Source organism: Doryrhamphus excisus, chromosome 18, assembly GCF_030265055.1.
Source record: "Doryrhamphus excisus isolate RoL2022-K1 chromosome 18, RoL_Dexc_1.0, whole genome shotgun sequence".
NCBI lineage: Eukaryota > Metazoa > Chordata > Actinopteri > Syngnathiformes > Syngnathidae > Doryrhamphus > Doryrhamphus excisus.
In genome coordinates, this window is record NC_080483.1 from 6,957,004 (window position 1) to 6,982,082 (window position 25,079).

Consider the following 25,079-nt stretch of genomic DNA (forward strand, 5'->3'; position numbering starts at 1 on the left):
AGAATAATAAAGGTTTTAAGTTCGTAACTCGTAAAAATATGTTAAGTCAACTGACTTAATCATTTTATTCAAAGTAGTTTCATATATATAATTTGCTAAATAAAATAAATAAAATTTGAGTGTATATGACATGCTAAATTAAGTTCATGTAATAGCCAACATTATTATTTGAACATAACTTAAAAAATAAAGTTAGCAACTTAGAAAGTTTATCTAAATCAATTAATTACATTTTTTACATTGCATTTATGTATTAAATCAAGTGGTGTCAACAGATACTATGAATTACTTTTTAGAGCGTATACTATCCAAGGACCACACAGTAAAACTTGAGTAAAGTTGGCCCCCCACCTCACTCAAAACTCTGGTCATAGATATAATAGTCTCATTTTTTGTGCTATGTTTGTGTTGTTTTGTGTAGTTAAAAATGAACATTTGTGCTGCTTTCGTTCTGGAGTTATTACAGATGTCAACCAAAGGTCAGTTAGCCCCCCCAAAACATGCTCCGAATTTAACCAAAGTGGTGTAATTCTCGTTTTGTGCAAGTAAAATGAACATTAGTGCTGCTTTCGTTTCTGAGTTATTAACATTTAAGTTTTGGCCTATTACATAATCACCCACGCTCTCAGAATCAAAAAGTCAAATTTTTCCCTTCTGTGCCATTTTGTGCATTTAGATCTTTAACTCAAAAACGAAAGCAGCATTTTTTTTTCTAGAATTATAAGTATGTCTGGACAGTCCAAGTGGAAGGTCCTGTAGGAGTAACTTGAGGTAACACCACATTTGTTATCCTTTAGAATTCTGTGAGTCTTTCTCCCTCAATCTACAGATGTGTTTCTCAATAGACCTTGGACAAACGCCCCCCCCCTGTGCGGGAAAAAACAATGTAGGCCTCTGACGCATCCTGTCAACTTGTGGCCTAGCGTTGGTACATGGGATGTACCTTGGTGACAACCAAGGTCTGAGAAAGCTGAAAGAACTCAGATGCGCAGAGTAATCTGTGAACACCTAATGTCCGCAAACCAACAGGTGCAATGCGGCAGACAGCAGACAAGTAACAAAATGAGGAGATAAAGAAGGTCAAAACGGAGGCAGAGCACATTGTATTCCCAAACTTTATTGATGAACCAAGGAAGCAATAAAAATGTAAGCAATGAGTTGCACAAATGAAGATACCGTTTGAAATAAAGACCAGAAACATCCATCAGCGCCACCTTCGCTGGTTAGATTGGTACAGTTTAAGGTTGAGAGTCATTGCATAGACACCGAATATTCTTAGTATGTGTGCGTGCTTATCACCAACAGCACACAATGAACTCAAGAAAAAAAAAAAAAAACTCAACGCAAATACAGGCATCTCCAATAGAAAAACCATCACATCTACCCTGCACGCTTCAAACATGGGAAAAGGTCCAGAAATGAGGTATAACAGTAATAAAAAATTAAAATAATCACAGTACATGGCGTAAACTTGGGAGGAAGAAATCATTTGCAGTGTTGACTGCCAACACGCTCATCAAATCAAGTGTTGGAAGGTGTTGTGAGGAGGAGGAATGTGTTCAGACAAGGCTCAGCAAAAGGAGGTGTGCAGACGAGGTAGTGCATTCACACTCGATGGACACATTCGACTTTTGTCATCCGAACAGACCTGCCCCATCGACACCATTGAAATACTACGGAGTACTTGTGTCAATGCGAAAGTAAATACCAGCACTCATGTGTCGATGCTAAAGACATTAGCATTTACCATAAATGATTGTAGAAAAAGCAAGCAGTTAGCCAAGAGTAGCCAATTCCTAAAGGCACCATAGGTAAAGGATGTGGGTGGAAGATAGATCTAAACACTGTGCTTTAACGTGTCAATAAAACTCATTCTTATGCCATTGTCAGCACTAATTAGAGTGGTGTGTTTTGAGGTGATAGATATTTATATACGCTACTTAAGGTCAGGAGAGAGAGAGAGAGAGAATAATGATGGCTTCAACACCATTTCTTTGATTGACAGGATTGACCAATAGAATACTTTCACTGGAAGACACAGCATGCTGAAGATTGAGCGGGGCTTTTGTTGGAGAACACAGAAAGGGTGGCTTCTCATAGATAAAAGGTGTCAATTCTCTGGGGTAACACGTAAAGACGTTACACATTACAAACAACACACACAAAATACAATCCTAAATAATGGTTGTAAACAAAAGAGCACTTAAGTGAAGGTGGGGGACAGAGTAGCATGACAGAGTGAGTGGTGTGGGTGGGTGTGTGTGTCTCCTGTATCTTCATTGTATCACAGCAGGGAATTGTAGTAGCAGCTCAAGGTAAAGATGCATGTCTGCAGGCACATGTAAAAAAATGTATTAGAACAAGCACAAAGCTGACAAAAGCTTACCAATTTGGGGTGTCCCAATCCGATATCGATATCAGGCCGATATCAGCAAAGAACAACTTTCCGATTATTTCCGCCAAAAAGCTCTGATACAAGCACACTCTGCCCCAGCACGTCTATCCAGAAGCGACCAGAGAGGGCCCGTGTCATCACAACAACAACGTGTACTAACTGAGTAGAAGAGAAAACACCAGGCCCTGTCTGTGGTGAGTAAAGTTGGGTTTAAACTCTTCATTGAGCACTTCAAATCTCACATTATACCTAGCTGACCAATGTCACTTAATTAGCTATGGGGCTGTTTATTTAAGCAATCATATTTCAGATTCACCCTTTTGTATTGTATGAGCAAATACTAATTTCACGCATTGAATTCAAAATTATTTAGAACCTTGATATCATGCCCCCAATCTGTCTCTGAAATAAATATTTTATTTCAAGTTTTCCTCTATTCTAATTCTGAAATAAAACTACCATAAAATAAATGTTGTGATCTTTGTAAGGAAACACTTATTTCCACCACATTGTTACAAAGTGAAAACAGTGCTTTGTCTGTGAAAAGCGACAAGGGGAGATCTGCCAAAAGCAGGCACCAGAATGGTATTTAACCTCAGACACCACAGGAAATTACTAGTCAGTGTTTCCCCCTACCTATTTACACCGAAATACACATTGAGGATATAAAGTAGTGGTCCTCAACATGTGTTGTGTGGGCCCCATTAGGCCCATCAAAGCTTTTAATTCCCCACAGGGGGGCTGGCTCTCCTAATTGAGAAGCACTGCTCTTACTCATTCTTAGTCTTAACTAGAGAAGTGCAGATTCGTGCAATACTTCCTCTGATCTATAGGGGGCAGCAGCAAGGCATACACATCACATGCCTTTCCAATGGTGCTTGGTAGTATGGAAGAGTCAGAAGAGCATTTATCAGTGTTCTGTTTGTTTTGTGTAAGTCATGGAACAAAAGTGGTTGTCTCTGTAGCATTATAGAGTGTGCATCCAGAGAGCAAGGTTGCTAATAGCTGTTTCCCAGTTTTTTAAAAACACTGATAGTCCCACCGATGCTACTTAGCATTGAGAGACGTCTTGAAGTAATCTCTTGAGAAACTTCAGACTGTCCAGTCTCTACTTCCAAATTGGATTCAGGATCCAATAATATGGCTGTATGTTAAAAGCAAAAACATTAAAAATGTATAAATCGGCATTTATTATCAACTCCTATAAAGTTGGGTTTGCAGCTAGCGGCACAACAAGTGCTAAGCACCCGGGAATGTGACCAACGACAGTGGAGTGGGCATGCCTGGAGATGGGCTGTGGGTGGAATAAATTAAAGGAGGCAGTTTTCGCGGGACGCACAACATCCAAAGAAATACAGCCGGAATAGGTGTCGATTATGAAAGATCTAGAAACCTTTTTGTGCTGGTTATTGTGCGTAGCTGCTCTATAGCAGTCCACAGCTCAATACAAAAGGGCCGAAAAATGAGCACAATAGGGCCCCTTTAAAATGAACTGACGCTTCCAAGCTACAAGAGCAAACCTTTATATGCAATCGCGAGATGTTGGATGATGCAATAGTCACAAGAACACAAACACAAATTAAAGGCAACAAGTGAAAAGTGTGGATATGCATCATTTGGACTAAATCAAAGAAACTGTGTGCTGAAGAAGTCATGGGACTGTTGTGTTACCTGAGAAACAAACAGCATGGTGTCACGCAATGCAAGTAACCTGGTCCATTCTGGCCTGGAGCTCCAGGGCATCTGGTCGTTCCTGAGGGTTGACGGCAAGCATGTCCAGCAGCAGCTTCCTCACTCCATCCGACATGCACGATCTGCGCTTCAGCGGGATGTTCAGGACCATCTTTGGATTCTCTAGCAGCGCCTCACCGACTGGCACAATATCCGCTCCTTGTCTCACATACGTTCCGAGGAGCTCTCGCTTGGACTCTGCATCGATGAAAGTAATTCTCTCCAACATGGCCCAAATGATTATGCCGAGGGCAAATATGTCCGCTTTGGCTGTATAGTGACCTTCCCAGACTTCAGGAGCCATGTAAAAGTCTGAGCCACATGCTGATGACAACCAAAACTTGTTCACGTTGACATTTTTATTCTTGTCCTCGCCTATTTTGCCCTCAATGGCATTTCCTAAACCTGCACAAACTTTGCTCAGGCCGAAGTCTGCCACCTTGAGAACAGGGGTACCTGATCTCTCGGAGATAAGGATGTTGTCTGGTTTGAGGTCTCTATGTACAATCTTGTTTTGGTGCAAGAAAGCCACGGCACTGGTCAGCTGGAGCATAAAGCTGTTGTTGGTTTGCGAGTCGGGCCTCCGAGACAGGATGAACTGGTTGAGGTCACCTCCTTCGCAGAACTCCATGACAAACCACAGGTAACACGGCTCCTCTGAAGGCGTGAGCACCCGCTCCCCTGCAACACACCCAGTCATTCAGTGTGATGAATTTTACACAACAAATGTGTACACTTAGTAGACAAATACCTACCTTCACTTATGTCACATACTATTGCGATCGTTCTGACTCCATTGTAAATGGCATTTATTTACAAACCTATTTATTTATTATCTGTTTTTTATTTTATTTGTTCATTTATTTATTTACAAACCTTTTTAACCTGTGTTAGCTAGGAAACCTTTACATTACAATCCCATTCCACACAAGTTGTTCATTGTTGTGTGAATTCAGTGAACAAATAAATACCAGGATTCGAGTCTGGGCTCTGCTTTCTAAATCATGAAACAAATGAATAGTCAGCAGGTGGAGTCCAATGAAGTTGTGGACGCAATGGAAACAGGATGCACCTGAGCTCAATTCCGAGCTTCATGGCAAAGGCTCATCCCTTACCAAAGTAGGTAGAATGACACACCTGTTCCAAATTTTTCCACTGTTTAGTTCCTTGTTAGAGAACAGTCATCTGTTGGATGTATGCTTTCAAAAGTTTAGAGGTCAAATTCAGTTCACCTGTAAAAGTTACAGACTAGTACATTATAGCTTCATCCTGAAATATCACCTGAAAACCCAATATCCCTAACTTCTAGTTAATATTGCGTACTTTCTTTTCTTATTCTCCACCCTGCTTCATCCTACTCCTTTTTGGAGAAAAATATGTATGCATGTGATTTACTTCAAAGTCACATTGTTTAGCAAGTACCAAATAAACTAAACCAAGAGTAAAAGTGAAAGTATATCCTAGTTGTTGCAGACACAAACTGCCAGACGGCTTCTTCTGTTCGAATGAATGGATATGCTATTATAGAATGAATGAATGGTGACAAGGTCAAGTATGGTTATATATACAGTACAGTGGTGTGTAATAGATGACATTATGTGGCCAACAAAAGTGACTCCATTTTGGAAGAGGAGCTCGTCCACAAATGGACCCATCCCCCCCTTCAGGCTGTCATGGCGACAACAATTAGCCTGGATCCTTCAGGAAGTGAAAAAGGTACGAACAAGCATTCATTCCCTTTCCTTCTTCACACCAATGAAATATTACTAACGTTAGATGCCAAAACGTCAAATGTCATGAATTAGAACAAAACTTAGTTATGTACTTTTGTTGTTTGGACGTGGTGACGTCACTACTAACACAGCAGCTAACTAGCTTGATCAAATCAGTGCTGACATGACTCAGCTCAAACGGTTCACTTTGACATTGTTATATTATTACATGTGATACACCTATATTGTATAGAATTAAATCTCACCTTTGAGAGAGGTTTCCACCAGGCGAAGATACTGCTTTGAGCGTTTGTTCCCATGACTCATTTTCTGGGCCATTCCGTTCCTTTGAAGGACACATTCTTCCAACTGGACGACATTTTGGTGACGTTTCTCTAAACTTGTCAAAGCCCAAAACTCCTGGAGGGCTAGCTCGACGTTCTCAGGCGCGTCGCACCTGAGTTTCTTCACAGCCACCCTGGCACCAGACTTGCGAGCTACCGCTTCGTAAACCACACCGTACGTGCCCCTTCCCACCTCGCGGATCAGGTTGTAGCGTGGGGCCATGATCTTCCGCTCCAAGTCGCCCTGCTTGAAAAAGCCAACGTCTTCCCCCATGTCATGATCATCTCCTGCGTTGTCCACACTCAAGCATCGTAACACGGTGCTGTCGTCAGCTAAACCAGCTGTTAGCCCTGCTGCTAGCTTGAAGCGGGCTCGCCCGCGCCTCGTGCGTCCCCGCCAGCTATCGCCACCAACTGTGGTCATCGTCAATCACTTGATTTAAACGTCATGTTTTCACTAACTGCAGTATCGATAAGACGGAGTGGCCATGGTTTGAACCAACGGCAGTGTGGTCGTGTTTTGAACCGCCACAACAGGAACTAACTTGCACAGCAGCACGAGGGGAGGGGCGGTCAGGTTTAGTAATTGTAAAATTAGCTGTAGTATACTTCCGGGAAACCCCACCAAAATAAAAGTGTGGGCACTTTTTAACTATCTTGACGAGCATCACCTCCGTTCATTCCGAGTGGACCGCTTACATTTGCTTCCTCGATAGACGTTGGTGTTGGCGTTGGTGATTAATCAACAAAGGAACAAAATATCAATAGCTCCGGTGTTGTATCAGTTGATTCAAGTTTGTCTTAAAGGTTGAAGGCATTTATTGCGACATGCCACATATTTAAATGTTGCACTCCTTCAAACTTTACAAACATCGCTTTGATGGTGATAATTTCAAATTAGAAATGTTATTTCGGGGCTTTCATCTCAATGCAGACGTACCAACGTACAAATCTTGCAATTTGACTCTTGAATATGTTTGTGTGCTCTCCATTTTCAAGTTCCGTCTGTACAGTACAGACTGGGGCATGACAGAAAATAATTAAGAAGCAGTGCTTTAAGACAACTGTTGTACTTTTTATTGATAGAGGCTAAAACACAATGCTATGATATGATATAGAATTCTTCCAATTTACTGATCAGTAACGATCATTGGTAGCAAAACAACCTTTCAAAATGGTGGGAAATATGTTAGCATCCTAAAAAGAGTCAGATTTCCGCAAGGACGACATAATGCAGACACAAGGACAGAAGACATTTAGGGTGTGTTCAGTTAAAACGGATCAGAGTTCATTTGCTTTGCGAGTATGGTTCATTTGGTCAAGTGTGAGCGCACATCCAGGACTGAAGGGGGCAGACCGCATGAGAGAAGGATCTCCTTCCGCCATCCAAACAAAAGCCCTCTGAGTGCATGTGAAGACGTCATGTGAGGTGGGACGTCACATACGGCGTCCAATGGAGGCCTGATGTGTTTTAACTGAGCAGTATTTGGTCCGCTGACAAAAAGTGTGAACGCAAACCAGACTAAAGTCTTTTTTTGACATGTTGTGTGAACACGCCCCGAGTCAGGGGTTGCTAGTCACGTTCTTGATGAGAAGGTCCAAATGGTACTGAGAGGGGTCTTGTCTATGTGATGTCCTTCTGCCGAGGGGGTCGGTGAATGTTCCTGATGACACACTTGACCATCCACTCAATGCCGTCATTCACTCCATCCCTACAAAACACCACCCTGACATTGAAGAGCAGTATTAATGCAGTAAAACACTTGAGTAAAGACCTACTCACCCTGTGAGGGCCGTACATGGCTGCACCAGACAATCTCGCTTGCCAATCTTTGGTGCGCAGTCACTGAAGGATGTTTTGATGTCGGCAACTGACAAACAGTTCTGGTGGAAAACAGCACACATTACAAAACTGTGATAAAACTACCACACGGTGTGTACTTGAAATAGTGCCACAGTACCGCTACATCTTGTTTGTTGGCCAGAACCAGGAGGGGAACCCCTTCTAACACCTCACTGCTGATCATCTTCTCTGGGAGGACAAGAACCAATTCAGTCAGTACTGACAGACTAACTGGACTCTTATAATTCACTGAATGCTCAAATATGACTAATGCAGTATAATAAGGAAATAATAAGGCAAATAAGGAATTCAGAACATGTACTCAAAGACAACATGATGATGTGTAGCATTGGTGTCCCGATTCGATATTAATACCAGATATTGGTTAAATAAACAACAACAAAAAGGTCGTATTACCCTGCATCTAAAACCTCTAATATTGTGTGGCAGTATTTTTCATTAAAGTCTGAAAAAGATGTTGCAGCTAAGTGCAGGAATTGTTATAGAATTGTTATTTGTCGACCAAACGCTTCAGCAATCGTTGAACTAATGCACCGCTGGCCGAGCACCTCCATCAGTACTTTTTTCCCCCCAGTCGAGAAAACTGGAAAAACCAAAATATTCCCACACTGTGCCTGTGACATTCACCTTAAAATCGCTTTTGTTTTGTCATTGATGTTAGCGTATACTGGCTAACTGCATCGAGGGTAGTGCCCTAGGAGCCCCGCCTCCACAAAGAGGCTGAATGAGATGAGAGCCCACTCTCTCAGTTTATTCCACTTATAGAATCAATGCGCACAGACAGCTGCAGAGTGAACATTCTTGTCATCCAGTCTGTATGAGAAGACCAAACACGCATACATACATGCATATAATCTACATATACATCTTAATTATCCACCTGTTTTTTTGTTTTTTCCCCCCATTATCCTGACAGGTGTAATGCTAACTATCAAAATATTAAATTTATAAATAAGGAATCATACATCATGAAAAATCACTTATCAAGGTTGGGTCTGTAGCACTGGTTTTGTTGCATTTGGTGAATGAACAGTATGCCAACGTAAAAGCAGTACTCACCAAAGGCATCCTTGGATTCAGAAAGACGGGCTTCATCGGTGGAGTCGATGACATAGATAACTCCATGCGACTCTGCGTAGTACTACAAAGCACAACTGATTACTACCACATAGGTACAGCACTGTACCCAACTCCATACAACACTAGGTCACTATTTTTATCAGTTGTGCTTGCGTATTAGCAATGGTCAAGTGTACAAGTACACATATTCTAACCAAACTGAGGGGCCAAGAAGTCTACTCATTAAACAAACAAAAAAGGCGGATATTAAAACTTTGCATGGACTTCAAAATACAGACAATGATCACGCCAAATAAAAGATTGTCTTTCCTCTGAATTATAGGACAGGAACTAGCAGTAATACTTACTTTGTCCCACAGAGACTGAAGCTCATCTTGGCCTCCCAGATCCCAGAACATGAGACGAGCTTTTCCCACATCAATTGTACCAACTGTAACATAAGTGAATACAGACAAACAGTATAAATACAGTATATATATCTTGTTAAACTGTCTTTTTTTACTTTTTGTTTACTTTTTTAACTTAACTATTGCACTGAAAGGAGAAGCTATCCAATCTTGTTGTACAGCTTGTATAATGACAATAAAGGCCATTGCATTCCATATATGGTGTACACAGTGGACCCCTGCACATTAATTGCCAAATTTGCTAATTTTTTGTCTAAAACAGTGGTCTCAAACACGCGGCCCGTGGCCAAATGTGGCCCGCAGGACACTAGTTTGAGGCCCCTGCCTTGATATGAAAGTTTAATGTTAGTGCGGCCCGCGCAAGTTTGATATGGATGCTGTATGGTATCATGTACCCAGAAAAAATTATTACGTTTGATTAATGTTCATGTTAAAGGTTAAATAACAGTTAATAGTTATCCTCCCTATCCGTGTGGAAGTGGTAAGTTTTTGGCTATTTAAGATTAAAGGAAATAACCTGAAGGCTACCGTTTAGGTCGCTAGCTCTCTAGTTTGCAAGTTAGCATGTGTCTCAAGACCCTGCAGTTGCGCAATATGTTGTAAATAAAAAAAGTATAAATGTGACTATAGTCGTGTTTTGTCATGTCTACAGGGCTCTAATAATGCTTTGTTCATTTTCATCTGAAAAAAATAATTTGTCTACCCACCAACTATATGTGTTTCTTAATTTTTAATTATTCATTCATTCATTCATTTTCTACCGCTTTTCCTCACTATTTGTCAATTTATTATTATTATATGTATTTATTACTGATTGATTGATTTTCTTTATTCTTGATCTTATTCTGTGTAGAAAAATAAAAATGAAGATATTTGAGAACAGTAGAATGTTTTATCAGAGCTTTTCTTGTAGAAAATCGGAACCAAAGAAAATTTATTCATTTTTCTGTTTTTAATAAATGCGTTTTTTTTTTTTGGAAAACCTGATGCGGCCCAGCCTCGCCCAGACCCTAACTCCAGTGGCCCCCAGGTAAATTGAGTTTGAGACCCCTGGTCTAAAATGTATTTATTTCTCTGAAAATTGGCAGTTTTTCCTCACAGAAAACACATCTTATTTATCCCAAATCAGTAATAATTTCTAAATACAGTAATCCCTCACTTATTGTTACTGTCATTTCCTGACTACAGAGCCCAACAGTATGTAAGCCACACCCAATAAATTTAAAGAGAAAAAAAGATTTGTACCGTCTTTAAGCCACAGACTTCCTAACATGGGATATTTAGTACACATAAAGATCGTATTAACTTTGATTAAGTGAATACTTTTTTCCAAACAGTGAGTGTAAGATAAAAAGTTAAACAGTAGCCAACCAGAAGTTATTTATCGCCTCCTCCTCCTGGGAACTAAACCCCTCAAGTTGTCTTGACAAGAATAACAAGTCTCTCCCTGTCTTTTGTTGACGCTCTTGGTTTGTGAGCAAATTAGCCCTTTGCTTGAGCTATCCTGTTCATTCAGTCCAGCCTTTCAAAACCCCCTTGGTGATAGTGGAGGGTCGGTGGTCCGAGTAGCCCAAACGGATGCTGTAGTATTTCTAAACTGTCTCAAACTTACTGAAGATGTGTCAGAGATCGCCTCATAAGAGTTCAAAATGTGCTATTTGCTTTCACTTCAGTCGTCCATGTCACTACACTCTAAACATCACGGGAAATGTAGTTTTTAGCCATAAGTCAGCCGCCTAATTGTACAAGCTGCAGGGTTCAAATTATGAGAAAAAAGTAGCAGCTTATACCAGAAATTACAGTAATTGGTTCCAGACGCAACTGTGATTAATGAATTTCCATGAAGTAGGATTCCTTATTTATAAATGGAATATTTTCATAGTTAGAGCATAGAAAACTTGTTTACAACCTTCTAAACACAGTTTCTTTCAAACCTGCAATGAAACCCTATTTTTGCGGCAATGAAGTCTGGTGCTTGTGTGTCTCACAGAACAGCTAATTGTTCTTTTTTGCTTGCCATTTTCTGCGTACTTGGTGTAGTGGCAATATCAAATCAATATAAAATCAATATCATCAGTCTATCAACAGTCTTCTGAATGCTGACTGCTGTATGTGAAGTACAAGAAGACACTTACTGTTCAGCCCAACTGTGGTTGTGATCTTGGACAAATTCATCCCCTTGTAGTTCTTGCTGAACTTTGTTTTGGTTTGTTCCAGAAAAGTCTGGAAAGACAACATTTACATATTCATTATGTATTTGACATAGATGACATCCAGTGGTCACTTTATTAAAGCATTCAATAATACAGAGCTTGAAAATAAATGAGAGATTACACAAAAACAGTCAAGTCCCACACGTCATGTAGTATATTGTACGTTTCTAGTTCCACTTTGATGGTGAATGTGTTTTTCGTTTATTTGTGTAAGACGAGAGCAGGTAGTATTGGTGAGCTAAATATTTACATTACTGTCATTAAAACATCTTTAACAGGATGTAGCCTGAATTTAACTAATGTGGCGACAGTACAATAAAAGTTAATGCTAACTCACCGTCTTTCCAGCGTTATCCAGTCCCAGGATTAAAATGCAGTATTCGTCCTTTTGGAACATGTATTTATACAAGCCTGATAATAACGTGTACATGGTTACAAACAATACTACCAAATACGTACAACGATTGTGACTCTAGTTGACATTGAGGGCTGACAATAGACAATCATGCCAATGTACTTCCATTATTTGAGAACAGAATTCTATTATTACGTTCGAGTAGCTGACAAATGTAAAAAAATAAAAATAAAAATAAGTGAAAATGTCGACTGCGACTTTGAAAGCGGATGTGATGTGACGTAAAAGGAACGCGATGTTGCAGGAATTGTGGGAAATGAAGTCGTAGTTCGACCTTAAGCTCATAAATAAACTACAATTCCCAGAGATAACCTTACGTCCTCCTTCTTATTGCTTTCACTATGGGTTTTATGGGGAGAAATTGTGTATCCAGTCAAACAAATATAAGCGAAAATAATGGATTTGAAATACAAAAAAATGCAAGCGAAATAATAAAAAAAAAAATTAAATGCACTTTTGCTTTTGAAACCGTACATTTCTTTGGCGTTTCCTGGAGATTTGTTTTGTTTGTAACTTTTCAACAATGGTACAAGCCTTTTTATTGGTCAGTCTCAAATGATGGCAGGACGACTTCTGCCTTCACTTTGATCAACGATATATGAGTTGACAATAAACAGCGATTTAACTTAAAATGTCCGCTTTAACATACAGCCATATGTGTTGGACCTCGAATCCGATCTGGAAGTAGAGACTGAACAGTTTTCTCAAGAAAACACTTTACTTCAAGGCGTCTCTGAATGGTAAGTTGCTTTACATTTTAGCGTTTTTATCTATAGAATTGGTAATGTGTAATGATATTTGTGGGAATACCAGTTTTTAAAAAAACTCAGGTATAGAGCCACTGATTGTGGTGGGACACGGCTATTAGCAACCCTGCTCTATGCACATCTGTATGTACATTACATACACCTTTATGTGCATTACATAAACCTGTATGTACATTACATACACCTGTATGTACATTACGTACACCTTTATGTACATTATATACACCTGTATGTACATTATTACTTATACTATAAATGGACCAGTTACTTGGCTAGTTTTAGTTTGTGTACAGCCCACAAACTAAAAATAGCGAAGTCACTATGTCCACAGTGGACATCATGTACATTTTATTTTATTGACAAAACTATTTACATCACTGTTTTTAACGTGATGCTGTGTTTACTTTACCTTCTTTTCTGTTTATAACTTGGCTCGCAAAACAATTTGAAGGACAACAGGTCACAAACAAATCGAGAAAACCGAATGTACAGATTTGAAGCAGAGCCTGTTGTGACCAGTGCGGAATACTACATATCATTACATCTTTGAATGTGCCTTCTGAATGCCCCTTACATGTGTAGTTTAGTCATGAGGGAGAAGAAAATAATTAAAATCCATTTTTTGTTGGGACAAAAAAATGTTTATTTAAAAAAAAAAAAAACATTAGGCTGCACGACGGACAAGTGGTTAGCACGCAGGCCTCACCGCTAGGAGACCAGTTCAATTCCACCCTTGGCCATCTCTGTGTGGAGTTTGCATGTTCTCCCTGTGTATGCGTGGGTTTTCTTTTTGGGTACTCCGGCTCCCTCCCACATTCCAAAAAGGTTAATTGGCGACTCCAAATTGTCCATAGGTATGAATGTGAGTGTGAATGGTTGTTTGTCTATATGTGCCCTGTGATTGGCTGGCCACCAGTCCAGGGTGTACTTTGCCTCTCGCCGATCCTCGTGAGTATAAGCGGTAGAAAATGAATGAATGGATGTCTTGTGGGCACTAACTAGACCTGGGGCGATGATTAATAATTAATTAATTAATTAATTAATCACACAGTTTTGCCTTCAGTAATACTGTCTCTTTGTCTTGGTGGGTGGAGGCGGTTCTGGTAGCATGCAGAGTGCATGAGTGCAGAAGAGTGTAATCTAATTGCAATATATATTTTTTTATATATTTTCTTTGTACTTTTCTTAAAGGTAATGTTAAAGTTTTGTCTTGTTCGCGTACACCCACTCTCCCGTGACACCTCTATTGGTTACACTCGTGTTCCCAAAACATAAATGTTATGTTCTATTCTATAATCATCCATTTCCATTGACTCAGACTCAAACCATACATACTGAAATAATTGTACACCGTGGATACATGATCACAGTCTGTTTAATAGATGACATGGCAGTTATACTTTTATTGCTCATGGCCACACGCAGCACTTGCAGCTATCATCAAAGACAGATCCAGAGCCACACTGCCTCACGTGGGTGATGCCACCTGCACACATGTAGAAGCTGGCCCTGTCGTCTGGATGGGGGTACAGGCCGTCGGGTTTGCCATTGCAAAAGCCGGATCCTGGGGCATGGGTGGTTGCCGTGGTGGTTGTGGTGGGACGGGAGGTGGTGCTAGCGCCTGGTTTGGGCGTCGTGGTCGGAGGAAGTGGGGGCAGCTCTGGATGGTCATGCAAGAAGTATATGTTAAGGTATTTGTTTTTGTATTCTATGTATGTGTTTACTAACATACTCTGGAAAAACTTACCAATATTGAGAAGTTTGCGAAGATGAGACAGAAGAGGATGTTTGCCCTCTCCACAGAACCGTCCAGCAAAGTCATCCAAGTCAAGGGCCCACACAAAAGCACCGCCATACTTCTGCTCCTTCAGGTAACGCACCTAGTGGGAACAAAACAATATTTTTAATGCAGGTCTGGATATCTTGAACGCATGCTTAATGTATACACTTAAAGGCAACCTACTTTGGTCTCATAGCTGTCCTTGGTGTCAAATCCTACCCACTCATTGTTTTTGGTGGCATAGGGAACCTTCTGGTCCTCGATCCACTGAAGGGTCGTTCCTTTCAAAAAGCCACAGATCTGAATGACAAAGTTAGGTTTTAGTGGTTTATATTTTTCAGTATTGTTGTCTCACACGTGATATTTATTACCGTCTACAATACCTCATAGTAGGACCAGAATCCAGCTTCACGTGTGAATGGACCGGCTGCTGCAGGTCCACTAGCTGGAGCTCCAACTCCGGTGTTTGACGATGTCAGACGGAAGGTACGACCATAGGCAGCAAAACCCATCCTGAGCTTCTCCACTGGGGTGCCGTTGTCTCTCCAGTACTTCATAGCATAGTCCTGAAAAGGGGTTCATAATATTGAGAAGAGTTTTTTGAACAGTGTCACGTTCTTCTTACTTACAGTGTTGAAGTAGATGAGGTCACCAAAGTCCTGGGAGCCACGGAACAGAGGACTGTTGTGTCCAGTGAACTGCTCCCATGTTCCGTGGAAGTCATAGGTCATCACATTGATGAAGTCCAGTTCCCTAAGTTCATTGAAAAACACGATGACATCATTTATATTTAGGGTATATATTCACGTTGAGAAGAAATCTAAGCATGCACGTACTTGGCAATCTCAGCGATTTCATATCCAGCATCGATTGTTCCTTTCCCAGCAGACACTGCGGCGGTCAACATCAGTTGAGTGTTGCCAGTGGACTTGGCCTCAGCAATATAGGCTTGAACAAGTTCCTGTCGGAAGGAATATATATATGTAGTACAATTTAGGAATACTGCCGATGTATGACCAAGAGATATCTGTGCCTACCCTGCAGAGCAAAGTGAACCTCTGCTTGTCAATTGGGGGGCTTCCACGAGCTCCGGGGTACTCCCAGTCCAGATCCAGACCATCAAAACCGTGGGTCCTCAGGAATTTGATAGTAGACTGGATAAACTTCTGCCGGTTAGCTGGAGTGGATACCATGATGGAGAACCTGTGGGACACACCAGTTTATTCAGCCTCGAGGTATACAGTGGTGGAACTAGGCGGCCATGGCCACCATTGGTCACTCCTGGAAACACCATGTTTCAGGTATCAACTTCTTGCTACTCCTGTGTGAGTAATGGTCCCACCACCCTGAAAGAATATGGTCTTAACTCTAAACCAAAAAGTTTTGGTTTTGTTCTGTGCTTTATGTCTACTATTCTGACAGCAGGAATATATGATATCTTGTCAGAATCAGAGCACAAGTGTTGATGTGTCTATGGATGAAGTGTGACTCACTGTTGAGAACCAAAGTTCCATCCACCGACAGCCAGAAGAGTCTTCAGATGAGGGTTCCTGCAAATCAAAGTACAACAAATCATCACAATCACATTTTAAAACTGTAGGTATTGTTTAATTTGCTTGACATTTGGTTTCCAAGTAAGCATCAATCTGGCCACTTACTTAGTCTTCAGGTTGTTGAAGGACTTGTACAGAACGTCATCATTCCACTCATATGTAACCAGTTCGTTGTTACTGTTGATGATGGAGAAGGCGTAGATCAGAGTGGTGCACAGGAAGGGGTCCACATCTTGTGGCATGTATTTCCCCTCTCCAGGGCGATACTGGGACCAGTTTGTGAAGTAGCACACCATTTGGGTGGCCGATCCTGTGTCGGAGAAGAGAAACCATGTAGCCATGATGCTGCTAAACAAAAAGATGCTTTGATGATTTGAAAATGACATAACTTACCCAGCTGGCATATCACCAGGCACAGGCCTAATAGAAGCAGAGAAAACAGGTAAAAAACACCAGAGAGACACAACAATACTATTTACAAGATGGCATTCTTGTAGTACCTGCAAGTATTGTCAGCCTGGTCATCTTGATCTCACTGCACAAATTCACTGGGTTACTGTCAAAGAAACACACAAATTATGCAACAGATGTAAGAAGCAATAGTCACAAGCTGAAATCTGAAGTTTCCTTCAGAAACCCACCTTGGGACCAGAAGAAAGACCCAACCAGCAGCAGCACGGTTGGACCTTTTATTCATTCCTTGTGGGAGGTTTGCCAGTCATTTATTAGTGTCAGGGTTGTAAAAGTCATTAATATTAAGACATGTTTTTTTTGATAAGAAGACATTGCAAGTACACGTTGTCAATCATTTACCAGACCTTCACAGGTGCCTCTTGCAAATTAGGCCAGGACTGTATCATGTTGTTATATAATCAAGTGCCTTTCAATTGATCATAGTATGATTATGCAATCCTCAAGTGACACTTCAGCATTTTTGTACAATAACTTTGCTATTTCACACAGAAAAACAGAAACAAACTTTAATTGGACAACAAAACATATCACTGTCAATATTTACAATGCTGACACTTACATGTTGTACTTTTTTGTCATACAACAATAAGCAAAGTTAGACATTTTTTTAAATATAGTCATCCCTTGCCTCACTCTGTCGCAAGTTTCAAAGTTCATCCCTCCTTCATCGAGGTTGACTAGTTCCAGATGCAACCATGGTAAGCATAGAAAACCCATTTACAACCTTTGAATATGGTTTTTGATATTAGAGCCCTCCAGTCATGAAATAACACCCCTATAATCACCTTTACAAAGCTATTAATGCTATTACCCAATAGGACATAATAAGGGTCGGGGAGTCGTCATGGGGGGGCGGGGGAGGGGGGTAGGGTTGCCTTATAAGCAGGGATGACTGTACATTAACTTTAAAAAAATCATACTTTGGTTAATTTGATTTGGGCCTAAATTAAGTATTTTCAAGCATTAAAAACAGAAATACAGTCAAAATATAACTCATACTAAACATTGTTTAATGCTTAGTAAATAATAATATTTACATACTAACCATATCTCACAGTTGTTACATTCCATTCCAGTCGTCTCTTTTCTTGTTACTATCATTTGAGTATTGTCTTCCATTGTGTACTAAATGTACAATAACTCTCTGAACAACTGCCTTCTCTCCATATCAAACAAAATATCATATCACACAATTTTACATTCGAAAGGAATTAACTTACAATGTGCAATGCAATAATGCCAACAGAAGTACATCAACAAGGGTGCACAAATAAATAACTTTATTGGTAACTGACCATTGACCATCACAATCTTCTACAGCTGATTGTTGTTTTCCATTCAGCATTTGGTAACCTGGAGATAAGTGTGAAGCTATCTGGGACTGTGGACCAGTGTGATTGAAAACACACCATAAATGGCACTTGATGGTAAATGGCCATTCATGGTACATTAAAATCATCATTTAAAAGATGATTTAACAAATACACACAGTATAGTGACAAAAATGTTTGACAATATATTTCAGTCGGTCAAATACCATGAGAAAACATGAGAAAATCAGCTGTTTGATCTAAAGAGTACTGAACGTCATGGGTGGAATATGGCTCCAATAGTCATAAATACTGTACAGTAATGCATTGTAAAAATTAACCTCACAGATAGTCATTGTTACACAGAAAAGTGAGTCTATCCCTCACATTTCTGCAAACATAAATGTAAAAAAACCCTCAACACATGACCTTTAATGTCGTAATCCACTGGAAAGAAAAATGAGTACAAAGTTTTACGTGTGAATGGGGAGCATGTGTGTTCATTTTGGTGTTATTGCTCCTATACTCACTCATACTGGTCACTGGAAGTTCAAAATGGCACCTCATTGAAGTATGTGGAGATTTAATGTGATTATTTATACATGGTTATTCACAGCAGACATCTTATTGAGTATAGAATGATTGTGATTATTTTGTTGTATATCAGTAAAGTGAGGGATAAGAACATCCACCAGCAAACTATTAGGCAGGGGTCTCAAACTCAATTTGCCTGGGGCCCACTGCAGCTAGGGTCTGGGCAAGGCTGGGCCGCATCAGGTTTTCCAAAAAACAACAAAAACGCATTTATTAAAAACAGAAAAATATACAAACTTTTTCTGTGCTTTGGTTCCGATTTTCTACAATAAAAGCTCTGATAAAACATTCCACTGTTCTCAAATATCTTAATTTTTATTTTTCTGCACAAAATGAAAATAAATAAACAAATCAAGAATAAAGAAAATCAATCAATCAGTAATAAATAAATATAATAATAATAATAAAACGGCAAATAATAAAAACTTAAGAAACCACATATAGTTGGTGGGTAGACAAATTATTTTTTTCAGATTAAAATTAACATGACATGACATGACATGACAAAACACGACTATAGTCACATTTATACGTATTCTTTTTATTAACAACATATTGCGCAACTGCAGGGTCTTGAGACACATGCTAACTCACAAACTAGAGAGCTAGCGACCTAAACGGTAGCCTTCAAGTTATTTCCTTTAAACTTAAATAGCCAAAAACTTACCACTTCCACACGGATAGGGAGGATAACTATTAACAGTTATTTAACCTTTAACATGAACATTAATCAAACGTAATAATTTTTTCTGGGTACATGATACCATACAGCATCCATATCAAACTTGCGCGGGCCGCACTAACATTAAACTTTCATATCAAGGCGGGGGCCTCAAACTAGGGCCGCGTGTTTGAGACCCCTGCTATTAGGGATGGGTAATGTTTATATATAATATATACACCTGTGCCAAAGCAGTTTGTATTACAAATAAACAATGTATGTTCATTCATTCATTTTCTACCGCTTATCCTCACGAGGGTCGTGGGGGTGCTGGAGCCTATCCCGGCTGTAACTGAGCGAGAGGCGGGGTACACCCCGGACTGGTTGCCGGCCAATCACAGGGCACATATAGACAAACAACCATTCACACTCACATTCATACCTATGGACAATTTGGAGTCACCAATTAACCTAGCATGTTTTTGGAATGTGGGAAGAAACCGGAGTACTTTTATTGCTTTGCTTCTTTTTTTTAATATTTTAATATATATTTTACTATTTTATTTCTTAAATGATCTTTTAGTTTTGGATTATTACTTTTTATTTTACTGGTCTGTGCAGCGCTTTGGAAACTCTGTTTATAAAATGTGCTGTATAAATAAAGTGGATTGGATTGGATTGGTAGTCAATGTGTGTGATTATTATTTTCAAGATTGAAGAAAGAGCCCAGAATGAAAGTAGTTATAAGCAGTTGTTGCACCCCGGTAAAAAGTGATACCTAAGCCTGTGTGCCCAGGAAGAGAAAGTCAAGTCTGTGTGAAAGTGACCGAGAGTCACACTGGTGTGAGTGAGAACAATGCATCTATTCTCTGGTCTCCCAGTCATCTTCCTTGAGTCATATCTTAAGTGTTGCACAACTCTGATTGTGTTAGGTGCATGTGTGTGTGTGTGTCCTGAAGGCCCCTATGAGAAGTTATTCGACTGACATTGCACTGAGCTATTGGACTAGATCAAACATTAGCGTAAAAATGAGAATGATGCAAATTCGGTGTTATGCATCTTGCGGATTGTGATTGTTTTTGTCTTGAGACAAAATACTGTAGCTTTTACTCGGACATTTAGAGAATGATGACGAGGTAGTCGTTCAACAATTTCTTTATTGAAACAAACAACTACACCAAAACAACCATAGTCGTACTGTAGAAAAGTAGAAATTTCAAGCAGAAAAAAACACACATTTCCTTAACGTCGGTGTACAGAAATGTCCATGTGGGTGGGTGGTTGATGGGGGTTATGTCCAGTTTGGCCCCCAACCTAAAGTAGGCTTTGAGTTTTGTCCCCTGTGCAATTGAGTGCATTGAAAGAGATAAATTCAGTCAGTTTTAGGGTATGGTAAAGAAAAAAACTCTTAACATATTTGTTAAGCGTAAACCTTTGAATTTGACAACATTTCAGTTGTTTTATTCGCCTTTTTTTGTCCAGGAACATTCCTTCATTGCACCATGTGACTGTCAAGGCCACACACAGCATTTACATCTGTCTGAAAAGACAGTGCCAATGCCACACATCCTTTGAAAGGTTCTTCCGCCTGCACACATGAAGAAGCTGGTTTTATCATGCGGGTTGGCGTATGTTCCGTCAGGCTTGCCTTTACAGAAGCCACGTCCTGGGATGGGAATTGTGGTCTTGGTGGATGGCGGGGTGGTTGTGCCAATGGGTTTGTTGGTTGTGGTTGAGGCTGTTGATGAAATGGTCGTAAAAGGTTTGGCGGTTGTGGACAGTACGGGTCTTGTGGTTGTAACACTTGGTCTCCTTGTTGTGGTTGATGGCGTTGGAGGTATTTCTGGAAAAGTTAAGGGAAAAAAGCTATTGCAATAGAATTCCACTCATAAAAGATAGCTGCTAGCATGATGATTCCTGCTTTCGTAAATGAAGTGCTAAGAATTGTGTCCTGAAACCACAGATCAGTTCTTGATTTTTCGCACAAAAAAACTTACCAACATCAATAAGTTTGCGTAGATGTGCCAGCAAAGGATGGCTGCCCTGTCCACAGAACTCTCCTTTGAAATCATCCAGATCCAAAGCCCACACAAATGCACCACCATACTTCATGTCCTTCATGTATTGAACCTTTGGATCGAGCAAGAACCCAAGTCAACAAGTTTAACAAAGTTCTAGCTAGTGGAACACTGAACCCTTAATCGTTGTGTCACGATGCTTCACCAACCTTTATCTCATAGCTCTCTCGGGTATCAAATCCCACCCACTCACTGTTCTTGCTGGCATATGGAACCTTCTGCTCACCACTCCACTCAACGGTGGTCCCCTTGAGGAAGTTACAAATCTGAAAAAGCGTTCAGAGGAAACATTATGGATGGTCTGAAGAGTCACCAACTTGACTAGCACTGGTATTGACCTCGTAGTAGGACCAGAATCCAGCTTCACGTGTGAATGGGCCAGCCGATGCAGCACCACTAGCTGGAGCTCCGACTCCAGTGTTTGATGACGTCAGACGGAAAGTACGACCATAGGCAGCAAAACCCATCCTGAGCTTCTCTACTGGGGTGCCTTTATCCCTCCAGTACTTCATAGCATAGTCCTGACACAGAAATCGAGCAATGGAAGATCTAAAAATGTGCTATGTGCTTGATTTATCCACAAATGGTTCCGTCTTCAAATACCGCCACTAAGAATCTTACCGTATTAAAGTAGATGAGGTCACCGGTATCATGTGAGCTTCTATACAGAGGACTGTTGTGTCCTGTGAATTGCTCCCAGGCTCCATGGAAGTCATATGTCATGACATTGATGAAGTCCAGATACCTGAAAGCATATTGGATATACATGATTAACAGAAGAGTATACTGAGGATGACATTTCCAAAGAACAATTTGTTTTGTACTTAGCAATGGCAGAGATCTCGTAACCTGCATCAATGGTTCTCTTCCCTGCAGACACTGCAGCAGTCAGCATGAGTTGGGGCTTGCCGGTAGCCTTGGCCTCGGCCACAAAGGCGTCAGCAAGTCCCTGTTAATGTACACATGTGTTTCTTCACATTTATAGTGTCAGCGCATAAAACTGTTGCCGGAAAGTTCAGGCATCACCTTGCAGAGCAAAGTGAACCTCGTCTTGTCTGCTGGGGGACTTCCGCGAGATCCAGGGTACTCCCAGTCCAAATCCAGACCATCAAATCCATGAGCCCTCAGGAATTTTATAGTAGATTGAATGAATTTCCGACGGTTGGTTGGAGTGGACACCATGATGGAAAACCTAAAAGATATAACATCAAAGCTATGAACAATTCCTACAATTTGCAATAATGCATGTATCCATTTCCTGTGACTTTTTACTACCAAATGCAGTCATCGGAGTGTTTCAATTCATGCTCAGAAACTCACCGAGTTGAGCCAAAATTCCATCCACCAACAGCAAGTAAAGTCTTCAGACTTGGGTTCCTTGAAAACAAAGAAAGTGTGTCAGTTCTACGTCTGCAACTAACAATTATTCTTCTTCACGTGAAGCTTCTTAATTGGATGGAGCAATCACTTAGTGAAAAATGAATGGATGCACTTGAATATTTTTGTAAAGCAACATGTCAATAAGTGATGTATATTACAGGAAAGAAAATGCATTTTTCCATGCTCATTTTTTACCATTTTTACCAAATTTGCGAGATATTTTAGTAATTTGTAAATTTTATTCCCATTATACTTTTTCTCCAAACTAGTTTACATTCATATTTTGACTTACATTTTTTTCTTTACTATTTCAACTCTGTTACTAAAATGACATTACTTTATTCTTGCGAAATTGCAACTTTTTTCTTGTTTTCTTTACTTAATATTTTAACTTTATTCTTCTACCTTTACAGCTGATTTTTACATTTCTGTTTATTATTAATTATTTCAAATTTCATCTTGTGCATTTACTTCTCGTAGTTGTGACTTTACTTACACAATATATACACTTTATTCTTGCAACATTATAACTTTTCAACTAAGGTTTCCAAAAATTACAACTTCATTTGTTTTATTTCTTTATGACAATATTAGAAACATATTTTTCTTTAATATTTCAACTTTATGCTGCTAATATGACATTATTTTTCCTGATAATATTGTGATTATATTATAATATTATATTGTTACATGAACATTAGTTATTACTTTTTCCCATTAGATTGACATTTTTTAAACTAAAATTGTTTAAATTATAATTAAATTATTATTATTAAATTATATAAAATTTAAATTTTGACAATTTTTTTCTTTATTCCTGTAAAGTTATTGCTGATTTTTCCATTTTTACATCACCGTCCAAAATGGACCAAATATGAAGCAAACACAAACAGTGGTTTGGTCTGCAACATATCAGAAATGAAGCAAAAATGTCCAAAGTCAACATTGATGTGTAGGAATACTTTTTTTTTTTTTGCCTAAAACACAAAGACAATAGGTCTGCTTTCATGGATGACTAAGGGAATAAAAAATATTAACATTTGAAGGTGAAATCAGAGGACCTTTAGCAGAAAGTTGAGTATTGAATATTGAGGTGTTCTAGGCCCATACTTGCGCTTCAGATCGTTGAAGCTCTTGTAAAGGGTCTCATCATTCCACTCATACGTGACCAGCTCATTTTTGTTGTTGATGATGGAAAAAGCATAAATCAGGTGTGTACACAGGAACGGATCCACGTTTTCTGGCATGTATTTGCCAGTACCTGGCCTGTACTGGGACCAGTTAGTGAAGTAACACACCATCTGGGTGGACGTTGCTGGTGATTGAGGAGAGAACACACTGTCAAAAATGCATTGTTGAAATCTTTGCAACATGAGGGAAGTAAGAATTACCCAGCTGGCACATCAGCAGGCAAAGTCCTGAAGGAAGAAGAAGACAAAACTTGACATTTACTGTACAAATGCAACGTCGTATTTCGTGAAGAGCGCTTACCCGCTAGAACTGTCAACTTTGTCATCTTGAACCAAAGGCTGAGAGCAAAAAACATCAACATTATTTTATGTTGGAGAATGTTTGAGGAATTTCTCAAATGAATGGTGACACTGTGAACATGAAATATTCTTTCATGTTGCCACACGATGAATGAATAATGAATGAATTATTGCTTCTGCACTAAAAAATAAATTGTACTGACTTCATTCTCGACACATGCTTACATACCTTGGCACCTCAGAAGAACCCAACAAGTAGCTACTGTACAGCATCTTATATAGTGTACAGTATATCACAGCAGTGCAAAGGAGCAGGTAGCAGTCATCTATCATACACAACTTGTTTCTGTTGGAAAGGATAAGATAACATGACACACACTGACAAGACATAATAAATGCTGCAAGATCATTGTGAGCATACAGGATGTTTGCGATAAGACACTCATTTATCATTATAACGTCCATTTAGTCAAAGAAAATACTTTTTGTATGCTGTGTGTCAACTGGGCGGTCTTTTTAGTACACCTATACAGTGGAAACATGTAAAATAGCACTATTGCATTATTATTCATTCATTCATTTTCTACTGCTTATGCTCCCGTGGGTCACGGGCGTGCTTGAGCCTATCCCAGCTGTCCTCGGGCGAGAGGCGGGGTACACCCTGGACTGGTGGCCAGCTAATCACAGGGCACATATAGGCAAACAACCATTCACACTCACATTCATACTGGGCATGGTTAAACTCTATATTTTATCAGTATCACTGCCCTGGGCTTTGACACAGTATCATTTCGGCCTTTCCCGTATCATTCATGGGCGCTTTCTAGGGTA

General features: G+C 39.8%; 4 protein-coding genes across 6 annotated transcripts; all 4 read right to left on the reverse strand.

The window, feature by feature from the left end:
- Positions 1–1,097: 1,097 nt before the first annotated feature.
- On the reverse strand, positions 1,098–6,770 carry LOC131106546 (serine/threonine-protein kinase 35-like). The gene is made up of 3 exons (XM_058055723.1): positions 6,105–6,770; positions 4,067–4,807; positions 1,098–2,329 (listed from the first exon to the last, which is right to left on the reverse strand). The coding sequence occupies exons 1-2, from the start codon at positions 6,604–6,606 to the stop codon at positions 4,089–4,091; spliced, it is 1,221 nt and encodes a 406-aa protein (XP_057911706.1). The 5' UTR covers positions 6,607–6,770; the 3' UTR covers positions 1,098–2,329; positions 4,067–4,088.
- A 463-nt stretch (positions 6,771–7,233) lies between these two features.
- arfrp1 (ADP-ribosylation factor related protein 1) lies at positions 7,234–12,393 on the reverse strand. The gene is made up of 7 exons (XM_058054968.1): positions 12,084–12,393; positions 11,669–11,756; positions 9,474–9,556; positions 9,106–9,187; positions 8,144–8,214; positions 7,966–8,066; positions 7,234–7,894 (listed from the first exon to the last, which is right to left on the reverse strand). Exons 1-7 carry the CDS (start codon positions 12,174–12,176, stop codon positions 7,807–7,809), a joined length of 606 nt encoding a protein of 201 aa, XP_057910951.1. The 5' UTR covers positions 12,177–12,393; the 3' UTR covers positions 7,234–7,806.
- Positions 12,394–14,295: 1,902 nt separating this feature from the next.
- On the reverse strand, positions 14,296–16,805 carry LOC131106341 (acidic mammalian chitinase-like). The gene is made up of 11 exons (XM_058055296.1): positions 16,762–16,805; positions 16,655–16,681; positions 16,367–16,571; positions 16,202–16,258; positions 15,746–15,911; positions 15,545–15,669; positions 15,338–15,461; positions 15,092–15,274; positions 14,892–15,008; positions 14,676–14,808; positions 14,296–14,588 (listed from the first exon to the last, which is right to left on the reverse strand). The coding sequence occupies exons 1-11, from the start codon at positions 16,784–16,786 to the stop codon at positions 14,338–14,340; spliced, it is 1,413 nt and encodes a 470-aa protein (XP_057911279.1). The 5' UTR covers positions 16,787–16,805; the 3' UTR covers positions 14,296–14,337.
- A 4,006-nt stretch (positions 16,806–20,811) lies between these two features.
- On the reverse strand, positions 20,812–24,274 carry LOC131106342 (acidic mammalian chitinase-like). Of its 3 annotated transcripts, none has more exons than XM_058055298.1 (12): positions 24,250–24,274; positions 24,150–24,176; positions 23,869–24,073; positions 22,699–22,755; positions 22,405–22,570; positions 22,203–22,327; positions 22,000–22,123; positions 21,717–21,899; positions 21,528–21,644; positions 21,298–21,430; positions 21,105–21,143; positions 20,812–21,038 (listed from the first exon to the last, which is right to left on the reverse strand). In XM_058055298.1, exons 1-12 carry the CDS (start codon positions 24,272–24,274, stop codon positions 20,812–20,814), a joined length of 1,428 nt encoding a protein of 475 aa, XP_057911281.1. The 3 variants fall into 3 exon arrangements, with proteins under 3 accessions (XP_057911281.1, XP_057911283.1, XP_057911280.1); XM_058055300.1 differs by having other exon boundaries at positions 20,812–20,985; positions 21,070–21,143; XM_058055297.1 differs by having other exon boundaries at positions 20,812–21,143.
- Positions 24,275–25,079: the final 805 nt, after the last annotated feature.